The 14,288-nt window shown below is 50.5% G+C and overlaps 1 protein-coding gene across 1 annotated transcript in view; it reads left to right on the plus strand.

The window, feature by feature from the left end:
* The first annotated feature begins 5,804 nt into the window (after nucleotides 1–5,804).
* FLI1 (Fli-1 proto-oncogene, ETS transcription factor) overlaps nucleotides 5,805–14,288 on the plus strand; it is a 115,643-nt gene continuing 107,159 nt past the window's right edge. The window contains exon 1 of the mRNA XM_063093443.1: nucleotides 5,805–6,094. Within this exon, the coding sequence (XP_062949513.1) occupies nucleotides 6,077–6,094 (18 nt within the window). The 5' untranslated portion in view covers nucleotides 5,805–6,076. The remainder of the gene's footprint in view (nucleotides 6,095–14,288) is intronic.

Below are 14,288 nucleotides of genomic sequence, written 5' to 3' on the forward strand. Positions count from 1 at the left end.
TCCAGGAGAGTGGAGCGGTCCAGCTAGGGGGCGGGGGTACGGCGGCAGTCTGGAAGCTGTGGGCTGCAAGAGGAGCCGCTCACCGCAGGAGCTCTTTTCAAGGGGGAAAAAATGGATTTTTCAGCAGCCACAAAGTTTGTATTGTTGCACAAAGGGCTGCATTGATGACGGCGAAAGGTCTGCGTGGCAAGGACAATCTTGGGTCTGTTCCGCCTGCTCCCTCCGCCGACCACTTGCCAGAGGGGCACAAACAGTCCCCGGCTGCCAAGTCCCTGCCGTTATCCATCAGGTACTCGGCTCGGCTCGGGGGTTGTTGAGAAACACCGCGGGCCCAGGCGCCCGGACCCCAGGAATCAGGAGCTGAGCCAGGCTCTGATAGGCCAAGGGTGCCCACTTCTCCAGGGCCGCGATTTGAACTGCGACCTAAGCTTCTAGGGGTTCACAGAGAGCTCAAGCGGGTACCCGCAGTAGAGCGCTTTAGGCGGGGATGGAGCTAGAAAGAGCACGGGAAAGGGAGAGGGGGACTGAGGGTGACTCTTCAAGACACTAACACGCAGGGGTAGGTGAATAACGGCGGTAGCATTAAGAGCTACCTCTTAGATAGCCTTACCTTCGCCAGGCCCTGTCCTGAGCATTGTACCAGTCCTAACATTTAATATAAATAAGCTTCTTACGAAGTAATCCGTAATTGCAGATGAGAAACTGAGGCATTGAGAGGTTAATGTAACAGAGCTTGTCAGCGGCAGAGCCAAGACAGAAATAATGAGGGCAAAGTTGTACTGACTGCCAGGCAAGTTCTAAACACCCACTTCATCTTTACAACAGCCCTTTGAGATAGGTCCTACGATAACGCCATGGTACAGATGAGGTCACTGAGGCACAGAGAGGTTAAGGAACTTTTTGAAGGCCACAGAGCTGGTAAGTGCAGAGCTAGAATTCAAACCCGCAGAGCCGGGGCCCCAACAGGAATGTTCAATCACACTATTCTGCTTGGGGAAGAAGGGGCCAGGAGACCCAGTGGAGTGACCCTGACCCGTACGTGCTGCGGTGCCAGCAGCGTGCAAGACACTTGTCTCTTCCAGCGCGCAAAGCACATCCTTGAAAGCTCTTCGCCCGCCCCAAGAGGACTAGCAGGGTCCTCTCTTTCCCGCTTTTCGCGTCTCCCTGAGTCCTGACTCTCGCTCCCCCACCTACCAGCCTGCGGATTCGGACCTTGCTGCGTTCTGGGGGAGCCCACCCCCCACCCCCAGACGAAAGGAGGCTGCTAACCCCGGAGGGCTCACAGCTGCACGGCCCCGGAGGTGATAGCTGGCCGGCAGGTCCTGAAGCTGCGTTTCAAGGACACCGGTCTGTACTTGGAACGAATGTTGTTTGGGGCGGCTGGGAGGAGGGCGCTGATGCAGACGAGAAGCTGAACCCCACCCCCACCCTACTCCACCCGGCTCATCTCGGCGCCGCCACGGGGTGAGGGTCCGGACCCCTGGCTGGTCTCCGCCTCTTGTCAGCCTGCGCTCTCTGGTCAGCCTTGGACTCCCTTGGGGTTTCCTCATGGACGCCGCGTGGTCTGGGGGCCTGGCCCCGGGACGCCTCCGGCTCGGGGCGCAGAGACCCTCCCCCTCCCGGGCCCGCCCGCCCCGGGGCTCTCCCGCCGCCGCGGCCTCCCACGTAGCGTTTTGAACCGGCTCGGCGCTAAGGCAAGAAGGAGCGTGGGGAGCGGGCAGGGCGAGCCGAGGCTCTAAATCTTCCTTCAATCCGTGAGTAGATGAGGTCTGAGCAACAAATTCAAAGCAGGCGCGCCTGCAGAGCCTTCCTGCAGAAATATTCCCCGGCATTCAAGCGCATCCAGGGGCGGCTGGAGCTGCCTTGTTTGGCTAAGGTCAGACGAGACTCGAGTTCTCCAATAAAAATAAATCTCAAATTAATTATGGCCTCGAGCGAGAGGCCAGACACTTGAAGCTGCAGTGGTGCAGTCTGGAGTTTTGGCGCTCGCCCGCCCGCCCCTCCCCCCGCCCCCGCCGCCGCCCTCCCGCTCCCCCTTTGCCAGCTCGGATCCCCGCTGCGGCCGCGCTGGACCCCGGGGGGCTGGGGGGAGGAAGGAGGTCGGAGGAGGAAGGATCCTCCCGAGACGCTCTGCCAGGCCTGGCATCTTTCGGAGTTTCAAGTGACGCAGCCGCCCCGGGGTCCGGAGGCACCCCCGGGAGCCGGCTCCGGTTGTCGCGTCCTCCCACCCCCAGCCCGGGCTGGGACCGAAGGAACCCGGGAAGCCCGCGTCTGGAAAGTCTTGACCAGGTCAAAAGGGCTGACATTGAGCGAGCCAAGACACGTTTCTCCCCGCCGCTCCCCTCCCGGGGGAAGCAGGACTTCCTCATCTTTGAAAATATTGTCAAGTGCGAATAGTGCGAGGCAAGTCATCTCACCAACGTTCCAATGAAAATGCTCCAAATCCAAATATTTTCTGCATGCTCACCCTCATGTGCACGCTTTCTGTAAGTGTCCCCTGACTTAAGAATGTGTGCTAGGCCGTTCTGTTGTTGAGGGGTTTTTTTTCTTCTTATTTAGTAGGTAGCTTTTGTTTTAAATGCTTTGCTGGCTTGTGAGCTTTCCCTGACTTGAAAGCCAGCCCAGGCTGGTGGAACGGGCTCCGATGGATGGTACTCGTACCAGCTCCTGGTCACCAGCCCTGCCCAGTCTGGGAAAGAGTGAGGCCAGGCAGTCCTTGGCGAGCCAGAAAAGAGGGTGTGCACAAGTGTGTGGGCCCTGGCAACTGTCCCCAAGCTAGGCTGGTAGACAAGGAAAGGGGGGAGGCGGGAGAGAAAGGGAGAGAAGAGAGAGGAAAGAAGAGGGTGAGAAGAGAGAGAAAGGGAGGGAGAGGACAGGGGAGGGGGAGCCCCCTCCCAACACAAGACAGTTTTCATTTGTAGCAGGCCTCACCGCAGGCTCTCTATCAATTTGTCTCAATGCAAACATTTGAAATATTCTCTTTGGCTGCTCGTGAAAACAATGTGAGCTGCCAGGATCAAACCATCTTTCCAGATGTCTGGTGGTAACCACATGAAACAGGGCAGACTTGTTTACTGTTGTGTTTGGTTAGGGCTCCCACCCCCCACCCCCCCCACAATTTCAGGATTTAAAAAAGCAGCAGCAGCCGTAGAGTTAGCCTCAAACCCAGAGTTACATAAGCAGGGCCAACTTGCCCACCAGCATGTCAATCTGGGAGGGAGGGAATCTGATAGTCCCTCAGAGACCTGTTCAGACATAGGGGGCTTCTTCTTTCTGGGTGAAGACACCTGTGAATGGACAGGAGCTCCTCATGGAGGGGCTGGTAAATAGAAGGCCGTGGCACCAGTGTCAGTCGGTGAGTCACAACGGGACAGTGATGCCTATGCACAGGCTGATGCCTATGCCAGCCTCTCCACCCCCTCCCTGACTTCAAAATTATGAAATTACCATGACTTTGGTTTTGCAGGCAAAAACAGAAAGTGCTATTGAGTTCCACAGCTAAAATGGGAGGGCAAGTCCTCATTTTAATCTAGTTTCATATTGAACGCTTCCAATGGGAGAGGCAGCTGTTGCTAAAAGGGGGGAGCTGCTAGGGATGTTGGGGTAACTCCTGATCGGTGCAGTGAAGACAATCTGTCGTTTGCTGGGCCAGGAAAGAGAAGCATAGCCATGATCATATTTACCCCAGAGGTGTCTTCTAAAGCACTAGGAGGAATGTGTGTATGGGGGGTGGGTAGTTGCCACGTTGGGGGGTGGCCATTAATGGTCTCTATGGCCTCTGTGATTGTCCAGCACCAGGAAGGGGGCCTCTGGATGGTGGAGTTGGAGTCCTTTCTGGTTAAAAACGGAGTAATTTGGTTGGGGGTGCACGGGTTTCTGGTGAGGTCCGGGTGGGAAACGGTCTCCCCGCACCCTCCTGAAAGCTCTGCTGTCGTTTGAAGGTCGGTGCAGTCTGGTCTGAAAAGGAAACAATTTGGGGTTTGAAAGGATGTAATTCATTCTTCCTTTCCCTTTAACCTCTTTCCTCTCTGGAAAGCATGTGGAAACGCTGAAGGGAAGAGCGAGAGGACGGGCGGCTGGACCGAGGGAAGGAAAGGGTTAAGCCTGATTTCTTTTAATTGAACTCCAGAACTGGTGGCCCCAGGCAAAGGGGGGGACTGACCCCGCTAGCGGTAACCAGATGTGGAGGTCCCAGGGGAGCCCCCGAGCAGACCCCTGGATTGAGAAGCAGACAGGAGGGGGGGTGGTCGGCCCGGCCCCCATCCCAGCATCCACCCCAGCCCACCCCCCACACGCACACCAAGTCTCAATTGCTGGCAGACTGCACCCGCCACTCCAGGTCTGGTCACGTTCAGACCCGTGTCTGTATTCGAACCCAAAATTGGACTGAATTGATGAGACTAATTTCGAGAGGGGGAGGGGGGAGGGGAGGGAGGCAAGCGAGCTCTGGGCTCAATTGCTCCTGAAGAAATAAAGAATTAATAAGTCACCTTTTTTCGCCGCTGTGGACACCTTTTTGAATTTTTTTTTTTTTTTTTTTTTTTTTTTTCCTTTCCAATTGACTCGGATCTCCTCTGGATTTTTTTTTTTTTTTTTTTTTCCTCTTTCTCCGGGGCGGACTCTTAAATAAAAGTGAGAAAGTCCAAAGCGTGTTCTGGAGAGCGTGAACAAGGTAACCTGTTTTGGAGGTCGGGGAGAAGGGAGTCAGGCCGAGGGCTCGCGGGCTCCGGGAGCTTCCCCATCTGGAGCGCGCGGCGGCCCAGCAGGGGCACCGGAGATCTCCGGGTGGGCCGGACCAGCGAGGTGGACCGAAGGGAGGCTGGCCTCGCGGCCGGTGGGGAAGACGGTCCGGAGCGCGGGCCCGCGGGTCTCACCCGGGGAGAAGTCTGGGTCTGTGCCGCGCTGTTGCGTGCTGCGCGCCAGGGACCTGCTGACCAGCGTGGAGGGAACGTCCCGCCGTAGTGTCAGTTCCTTGGGGGCCTGGTGGGATTGGAAAGGCGACCCCGGCCCGGGTGCCGTCGGGCCCGGGTCAGCAGTAGGGGTCTGACCCAATAAGATGCGGGTAGGTGGCCTAGGGCGCCGCCGGTCCCCGCCCTCTGCGGGCTCCAGGAGCTGCGGGTCGAGGCGCGCCGCCGGCCGGAGGTCGTCCCTCCGCTAACAATGCGCCGGGAGTGGGGTCCGCGCCCGCCATGGCGCGGGTGCGTGAACGAGCCGCTTCGGGAGTCCGCCGCGACTCCGCAGCAGAGGGCCCTCGTGGAAAAACCCCATTGGATGCGCTTCTTAATGGTTTGTTTGCCTGGGTCTGTGTCCGGATCTTCCCCGACAGTAGGCGCCAGGTTATCCCCAGCCCCAGCAAGCGCTCCCGCCGGCCCCCGAGCCCCCCGAATTGGACTCCGGCTGGAAAAAGCATTCATGAACGTATCTGTGGGAAGAAACGGAAAGTGAATGAGTCAGGAGGGCCACCTTCGGCCAACGGCCTCGGGAAGAGGAAGGCGGCCAAAGGCTTTGGCTTTGGATTTGGGGGGAAGGTGATGTGGGGGGCGGGGGAAGAGGTTGCAGACTGCGGGAATCGGGGCTGGGACGCTGGGCGTGGACCCCGTCATTGTTCCCGGCTGGCTCTTATCTCCCAGGAGCAAGTATCCTGTGTGCGCAGCGCGTGAATGTATCGGGGCATCTCCGCGTATATTTATGTAGCGTGTGATGCGAAAAGCAGGAGCAGCCGAGCGGAGGGAGAGCGAGGGGGTGTGGGGGGAGGGAGGACCGGGGAGAGCAGAGGGGAGAGCAGAGAGAGAGAGAGAGAGAGAGAGAGATAGGACTTCCTCCCCGATTTGCAAAGTGAAGTCACTTCCCAAAATTAGCTGAAAAAAAGTTTCATCCGGTTAACTGTCTCTTTTTCGCTCCGCTACAACAACAAACGTGCACAGGGGAGCGAGGGCAGGGCGCTCGCAGGGGGCACGCAGGGAGGGCCCCGGGCGCCAGGGAGGCCGCGCCGGGCTAATCCGAAGGGGCTGCGAGGTCAGGCTGTAACCGGGTCAATGTGTGGAATATTGGGGGGCTCGGCTGCAGACTTGGCCCAATGGACGGCACTATTAAGGTAAGCAGCGGGGCGGTGGTCACCGGGCGGCGGGGCGGGCAGGGCGCGGGGCGCCGGGGTCCCGGAAGACGTGGCCGCTCTGCCTTCCTTCCGCGCCCCGGCTTCGCTCCGTCTCCTCCGGCAGTCGGGTGGCGAGTCCCGCTCGCGGGACAGCCGGCCGGGCTCCCCACCAGGGGCGATCTCCTCCTCTCCCCCGCCCCAGAGTGGAGCCCGGCCCCCTCCCGCCGCGCTGCGGACCACGCTGCGGGAGGGGGCGGCTTGAAACCTGGGGACCCCGGGCGCGGATTGGAGTCAAGGGCGGGAGACGTTCGGGTCCAGACTCCCGCCGCTGGGCACTCGCCTGGAGGCTGGCTTCCGTTCGCCAGAGGCCGAAAGCGGCGGGGGCGGAGGCTGCAGTAGCCGCCGGCTCGGGTCCCTGCCTGGGGGGCCCTGGGGCGGGTAAGTGGATCCGTTGCAGGCGGATGGGGTGCAAGCGAGTGTGTCTGAGGCTCGGTCGGAGCGGGCTCTTCCAGATGGAAGCCCCTGTTTACATGTCAGCGCAGGCGGGTTTCCCCTCCCTCCGTACTTGCGTGGCCGTGTTCTCGGCGCTCCGGAGTCGCCGGCTCCCCGGGACTAACGGCCGGCCTCACCGCTTCTCCGGCGGGGAACCTCCTCCCCCAGCCTCGGTCCGCGCAGCTGCCCCGCGCCCTGGCCCTCCGCGCCCAGGCTTGCGCCTGCTCCAGGGGAAGCACTCCCGGAGCTGCCTGTTCAAAGAGGGTCCCGTGCCCTTCAGAGCCGCTGCCTCTGCGGTGGCCGGCTCTGAGCCCGCGGCCCCAGCGCCTGCCTTGCCAATCTCACCTTCACCGCCACGCAGGAGTCTAGGTTGCAAAGTGCAGCCCAAAGGGACGGGTGAGGGTCTGGGTCCCGTGTCAGACTCAGAAGCGTTGACTGCTTGCTCCCTCTGAAAGGAGGAAGTGGGGCCAGGAACAGAGAGGAGGGACACCCCCTAACGTGACTGGCCTTAGAGGACCTAAGGGAATGAATGAGACCCGGAGATAGCTGCTGCGAGGCTGCCGCCTAACACCAAGCAGGAGTTTGTCTGGAAAAACTATTAGGCTGGTGAGGTGGGGACTGGCAGAGCCGGCCATTCCCCAGAACCCAGAGGAATCAACTCCCTTCTCAGGGCTGAGTGCGAGGAGGCTAAGATGTTGGGCTTAGAGAATTCAAGAGATTTTTATCATCTGGGTGGGGTCGAGGTTTTTTATTTCCTAAGTTCTTTTTTTTTTTTTTTTTTTTTTTTCTGCAAGTTTGAAATATGCTGAGTTAGGTAAAAGGCACCAACCGAAGGAACTTGAAAATCTGGAGATGAGACTGCTGATTGAAATGGGTTAAAGGGAGCCTGTAAGAGTCTGGGTTCCTCAAACATGAAGTGAGTAGGCGAACGAAGGGAATGGGTGAGAGAGGATTCCTGTAGAGACCAGGGAGTGGGGGTCACTGGGCCATTTTATGCTGATTTCCTGTTGGTATGTGTACATGCAAGTGTCTCTGTATCCCTGGGTTTAGTAATGAAATGCTCCCCTCTAGAAAACTGCCCCCTTCCCCCCCCATCAAGACACTTACCACTTACCCCAAAGGTCACTCTCTGGTCCGGAAGGGTGGCAAGATGGCTCCAGGGTCTTGATCGGGACACCCCAAGGAGAAGTGAAGCAATATCTCCACACGGGTTAGACCTTTAAGCACAGGCCCTAAGCACAGGGAGGAAGCTGTGGTCTGTGTACCCAGGATGTGCTAACATCTTCAGATACACACACAGGGATTGGCATGGCAGGCAGTGAGAACAGGCTAAAACCAGAAACCTGGCACTTCCTGCCAAGGATAGGAGTAAAGGTCCTCTCTTTTCGTGTGGGTCCTGGGAGCCTGCGAGCCCCTGCACACCTTTCATAGGAGCACACTTGTCTCTCACCCAGGTTACCTGGCTATGCAGAGTCACCCACAGAGCAGTGGCTTTTCAAATTATTTTCAGTCCCCAAAGTTCTGAAGGGTTGAGTCTTTAGTGCATACTTTTGTATTTAAATTGTGTGAAAGCCACAGTTTCTTATCCATGTGTGACCTTTGGATCTTGGGATTCCGAGACCCAACTCCCACAGTGGTTCAAACACTGAGCTTGGAGAGGACAGTGGACTAAGAGGGAGGCCAACTGACTTCTGGTCTCGCTGTAAGAATGCACAATCCATACACAATCCAGCTGTTTGAGTTTCATAATCTTTGTAAAAATGGAACGGTGGGACTAAATTATCTCTACTACAGTATCTTTCCAACCCTCTCTATTCCTAAAATTTTATGCTCATATGCTCTTGCAAGAATGCTTACCTATATGACCACTAAATCTATTTCTATACTGAGAGGTCTGAAGATGCTATAGACTGAATCTAATTTATAGACACAACTCCACAATGTGCATTCCCAGTTTGAACAGCCTGGAAAAAAATCAGCTTTGAGTGACTCTGGGATGTGATTTTATGCACCTGCATATTTCTTCCCCAAATATAAGGCATGTCTATATTTCAAAATACCTGTGGGTCTCAGCACTCAGAAGGTATTTGTTCGAGGAAGCCAGGAAAGTCTGTATTTCTTCACAGAAGCTCTTTATTTTGTATGTAATTTGCAGAACTCCTTCTGATTATAAAATCTGAATTTTGTTGCCCTTGTTATGATAAGTCCTTCTGTATTATGTTCTCTTCTCTTTTCCAAGAATGTCTCCTGGGAAGGCTCTGAGCATCACATTGGGAGCACCAAAGTTTGTGGGAGTCATGTTAGTCTTTTTTTTTTTTATTTTTTTTGCCACAGATAAGTTAACTTGCAATATTAAACAACACCCTACCCCACCCCTGCTCCCCACAGTGATATTATCAGTGTTGAAAAGCACGTGGTACTGGTTGCTTCTCTAAGAAATGACCTGGTTTCAAAAAACTGCATCTTAGTTCTAGGTAGGTTTCAGTTGAATCCAACTGAGTTTCATCTATGGAAACTTGACTCAATGCGTGTGGCACTATTAAAGATGGGGAAACAGAAAAGATGCAGACATCGTGAATGAAATTGGGAAATGAGGAAATGAACAGCCGACTTAGAGTCAGAAAACCTGGGTTTATTCTCAGCTCTACTACTTAGCTGCTGTGTGCCTTACAGCAAGGCACTTCACTCCTTGAGTCTCAGTTTCTTCATCTGTAAAACGGGGCCAAAGCACCTCTTTGCCACAGTCCGCAGTAAGGATTAAATAAAGTCTGCTACCTTAGCAGGATACACATTAGTTGAATTTCTCTTTTGGGATAAGGCTTGTGGGGATTGATTGGTTGGAAAATTAGATCACATGTCTGGATTTACCATAATGTCTATTTCATTAATTCAACAAATATGTATGGTGTGTCTATTATGTTCTAGGGATCTGCTTTATGTATTGAGGATGGAACAGGGATCTAAACTCTCTGAGAATTTTTACACTCCAGTGGAAGCAATGGACACATAAAGAAAGATAGAAATCTATGTCCAGTGGTGATGTATCTTCTAAAGAACAGTAAAGCAGATTAGGAAATGGGAAGTGATGGAGCTACAGCAGCCGGGATGGTCAGGGAAAGTGCCTCTAACAAAGTTGCAGTAGAGCAGAGATATGATCAGTCTCCAGCCTTACCTTGGAGCAGTGCAGCAGCATATGACCAGTGAGTGATGAGAGAATGAAATGCCAAAGAAAGGCTTGGGCACTGCTAGGCTCTGCAAACCAGGAGCGTCAGTGCGTCAGACAGGCCCTGGAGGCCAGATTATGGCTGGCAGGGCAGGGAAACTTCTGCAGGAGGTCTGGGGAACAGACACTTGACTTCTGTCCTCAAGAAGGTGATGCCACCTCCCCCTACCACCCCCCACTACTTTCTAACCTTCGTATCACCTAGATTCATGAGAACTCTCAGCAAGACAGAGTCAGTCAGTTTATTTGTCCCCATGACCCCACAGAATTGCTCCCCAGAAGTAATAACCAGATGGCGAATCCTGTTTTGTTTGAACAATTTCTACAGAAAAGCTTCCTTTCACTTCATTGCTATTCAAATTCAAGTTTATAGGTTGGCAACTTTGGAGCATTAGAGAGTATTTAGCTTAACAGTCTCAATTTAAGGGTGAGGAAACTGAGGCCCAGTGTATTAAATGAATTGTCCAACATCACACAGCTAACTACTGACAGAGTCAAGGTAAAAGTTCAGGGCTCCTAACCCTTACACCATGTTCTTTCCACTATGTCATGGAAATATCATTTTCTTTTGTTACGTTGTTATTAATTATAGAATCCTGGAGGCAGTGCATGTGTGTGCAAGACAGAGACAGAGACAGAGACAGAGAGAAGCCTTTAAAAGAAAAATCATACAGAACCTGGCACTTTGGACTAAACATCATTTTGTTACTTAAAGAAAAATGTATTTCTACAATCTTGGGTTATTTCCATTCTTAAAGAAAAAAACAAATTCCAAGTTTTTAGATAGGATTTTTACCCAACTATTTTCCAAAATAAACTCTTCTTTTTCTGTAGACGGGTAAAACGAAGTCTCCACTACCCGGTGACAAACAAAAATATAGAATTTTACTTAAGTAACCAATAGGCCCTTCTATCGACCATGGGCAGGTGGGCTAAATTCCTATTTCAACTCTTTTAATAATTGAATATTTGGCTATTTAAATAAAGTATATTCAGATGTATCAGAACATATCTTATAGATCCCTCTTCCAAACTATGTAGTAAGAAGGTCTTGATTAACAACCACATTAAATAAGATTTAGGATTTTGATGTCTCCTTCTGTTTGGGGTTAACCAGTTAACTTGGCATTGGTTTAAAAAAGTGGTTGATTTAAACCAAACCTTTTTCTAGAAATGTAGCATTAGTGTAATGTCAGTACTGAGTTGCCACCAGCCAAAAAAAAAGGGGGGGGGGGAATTTTTATGTTGAGCCACTAGGCAGGATTTCTAGTGGATCAAGGCCTTTTTCCTACCTCAAACTTCAGGTAATAGCCCCAAATGGTAAGTCAACACTCAGGCCATTGGCAAAGTCCTAGTCTTCTCTGGGAGAAATCTCATTCTATGTGAAGCATAACATACAGGTTTTCAGTTAGGGACCAACTATCTTGAGTTAAAATGGAAAATTGACTATTTTCCTTCATTTTAGAACCAGCTACATAATGTAGGTATGGAATAACGTTTTGGTTTTGTTTTGGATAACATGACTTTCTTCTTTTTGGCCTGTCCTTAAAACAGTCTTTCTCAGTCTATCTTTTGCTTATTGTTTTGTAGCAAATTGAATAGGCTAAATGGCATTGGCCATTACACACACACACACACACACACACACACACACACACACATCTCTCAATATCTTCAACCAGCCATAATAGCTTTTGTAGTAATCTCAGAGCTGTGCAGGTGTCTTTTCCTCTGCAGAAGACCACACCCTGTTTCATTTTCTGTTGCTTTAACGAGTTCATATCTATAGCGTTCATCCTATCCATGTATTAATTTATCAGTGGGATGGTATTACCAAGTGATGTTACTCTTCATGTATTATCATTCTGCTACTGACCTGATAGACCTGCCATCAGTAGTCTGTGCTACACTTTGAGATGTTTCCCCAGAGGCAATGGATGGGATTATCTATCTCCACACTGTCACCCTGCATACCAATATCTTAGAAGTTTAACAGAATTAGGTGATCTATAGAATAACTCTTTTCTGTGCAAAGATAGCTGGCCTCATGGGCATCATAAACTGACCCACTGTATTAATGCAATTGCATGACTGTTATGCAGTACTGAATGAGGCAACTAAGTTCTGTGAAGGTAGAACACTGTGGCAAAAAGACTGCTGCCCAGGAGACCTAGCCAAAGGATAACCCATGTGTGTGTGCCCAGCAGAATGCAGTAGATGTAATGATAGCCCTGAGGAAGGAATGGGCAATTTGAACTGGAAAGACAGAGAAAGATCTTATGTAGTCCTTTGCTGTTTGCAGAGCACTTTCACATACACTCTGACATCTCATCCTCACAACAGCCCTATAGGAGGTGATAGCGTCACATGTCCATTTTATATGGAAGAAATGAAATTTCAGAGAGGGGACGCAACCTGCTCAACATTACACCTAACAAGTGACAGACCTGAGTTTCAATAATTCCACAATACCTGCTTTTTCTATACACACTGGCATGCTGCCTCTTGGCATGAGTAGATCTGGACTTTGGCCTTGAAGGACAGGTAGGACTTGCACAGGAAAATATGGTCAAGGGCTTTCTAGGACAGTGGAATACTTTAGGGAGGGAGGGGTGCATGTGAAGGAGAGGGTGAGAGTGAAAATATCGGATGGAACTAGATTACGGAGGACCTTAAATTCTATAACAAAGAACTTGGGTCTATATAGAAAAGGGGAATCAAAACACTTGAACAGAGGGATGATCTACGGAGCTGCACAAATCTCTCAGGAGCTTCCCACTCCCATCCTACTCCGTGGGAAATGGAGATGCGTGTGACTCCATCACTTATCCGAGGCCCCAGGAGAAGTGAGCAGCAGTCAGGATTAGACAACCAGTGACAGCTTCAGGCAATCAGGAATGCTATCAGTTCTCTTTAAAGACATCTATTTATTAGATATGGGATCAGGACAGGGAGGAGAAAGCCCGTTTGACCATATCTCATAATAACGTGATTATCCTTTCCACCCCATCAAATGTGTCTTCGTCCCCAATATCCTAGGGATTTTAGCACAACGGTCTTTTCAATTGGGCTTTCTATCCTGGGCTACAAGTTTAGTTCCTTTTGAGAATGAGTCAGAAGATAATAATTGAGAAGAAACAAAAGGAAAATTTGTTCCCCCGAAACTCATACCAAATTTCTATGTAAATTCAGGCAGGTCTGACATCTTCCCATGGGTTGGCAGGGCCTGTCGCCTCAGTTAGAAATACTGACATTTCACCCAAGCAAACCAAAGACTCAGAGACCTGACACCATCGTTCCAAGTACGATCAGAGACTGAGGGTTCAGATGAATTTGTAGTAAATTCATATTAACACTACAGCAGCTTCAAAATTGCTCATGCCTACAAAAACTAACTAAAACACTGAAGTATTTAAGATATTTCCCATCTTTGGGGAACAATGTGTCTGCCATTTAGTTTATGATTAAAATCCCAGAGTACAATTTGGTTTTTTTTAAGCCATATCAAAGAGAATGTAGACTTGAACCCTGAGATGCTTTCCCAAGAGCAGGGCCCATTTACTCGGCCAGTGCTATGTGTCCAAGGTAATGAAAGACCTTATGTCACATCTCAGTGCACACATGCAAGAGGCCAGAATTACAGGTGCCCTGGGAGCTTTAACCTTGAATTTCTAGACATATGTGGGTTTCACATGTCTACTGGAATCTAACTTTCTGGTAGCAGAGTTGCAGGGTCTGAATATCTGAGTATTTGCTGGTTTTACTCGGCAAGGAGTGTGAGCGTGAACAATTTTGTGCAGTACCGTTCATGTAACAGAAATATGAAAACAAACACGTTAACATTATAAAATTACTCAGCTTGTGAGTTGTCTTTAAGTTAATGTTCTTACAGTCTATAAAAAACATGTGCTTAAATTGAAATTCTTATGCCTGCAGAGTCGTTTTGTGTTTAGACATCTATCATTTAATTTATACTCATTCGTTTATTCATTCACCCAAAACGTGAATAATACTGTAATAAGACAGTGTTCAACAGAGCATCCATGTGAATGAGCAGAAACAAAATGTCTACGCTATTTCTTCCAGACTTCTAAAGAGTCGAGGTTTCTCTGCATTCTAATTTTAAACTCCAACTATTGGAGATTCCAAAAGAAGCAATACTCATTGGGGGAAATCTTTATTTGTGGCTTATTAGTATAGTATATTTAAGCACATTTTCCCAAAGGTGACAACCACTTATGATGTGCATTGCCCCTTTACCCTTGGTGGTACTAATCCATCACAGGAACAATTTGGAAAGCCAGAGCTTCAGTCAAGGTGACTCCGTCTTATTCTCTGGGTCTAAGCTTTAGTTTTTCCTTTTATATATTAACATGGAGAGAAATACCATAAGTAAAGTGAAAAGATAAATGAGAAAGAATATTTCTCAAACATAAGGTAAAGGGTAAACGTCTTGTTTTATAGAGACGACTTAAAAAT

The sequence above is a fragment of the Cynocephalus volans genome, chromosome 4, assembly GCF_027409185.1.
Source record: "Cynocephalus volans isolate mCynVol1 chromosome 4, mCynVol1.pri, whole genome shotgun sequence".
NCBI classification, from domain to species: domain Eukaryota; kingdom Metazoa; phylum Chordata; class Mammalia; order Dermoptera; family Cynocephalidae; genus Cynocephalus; species Cynocephalus volans.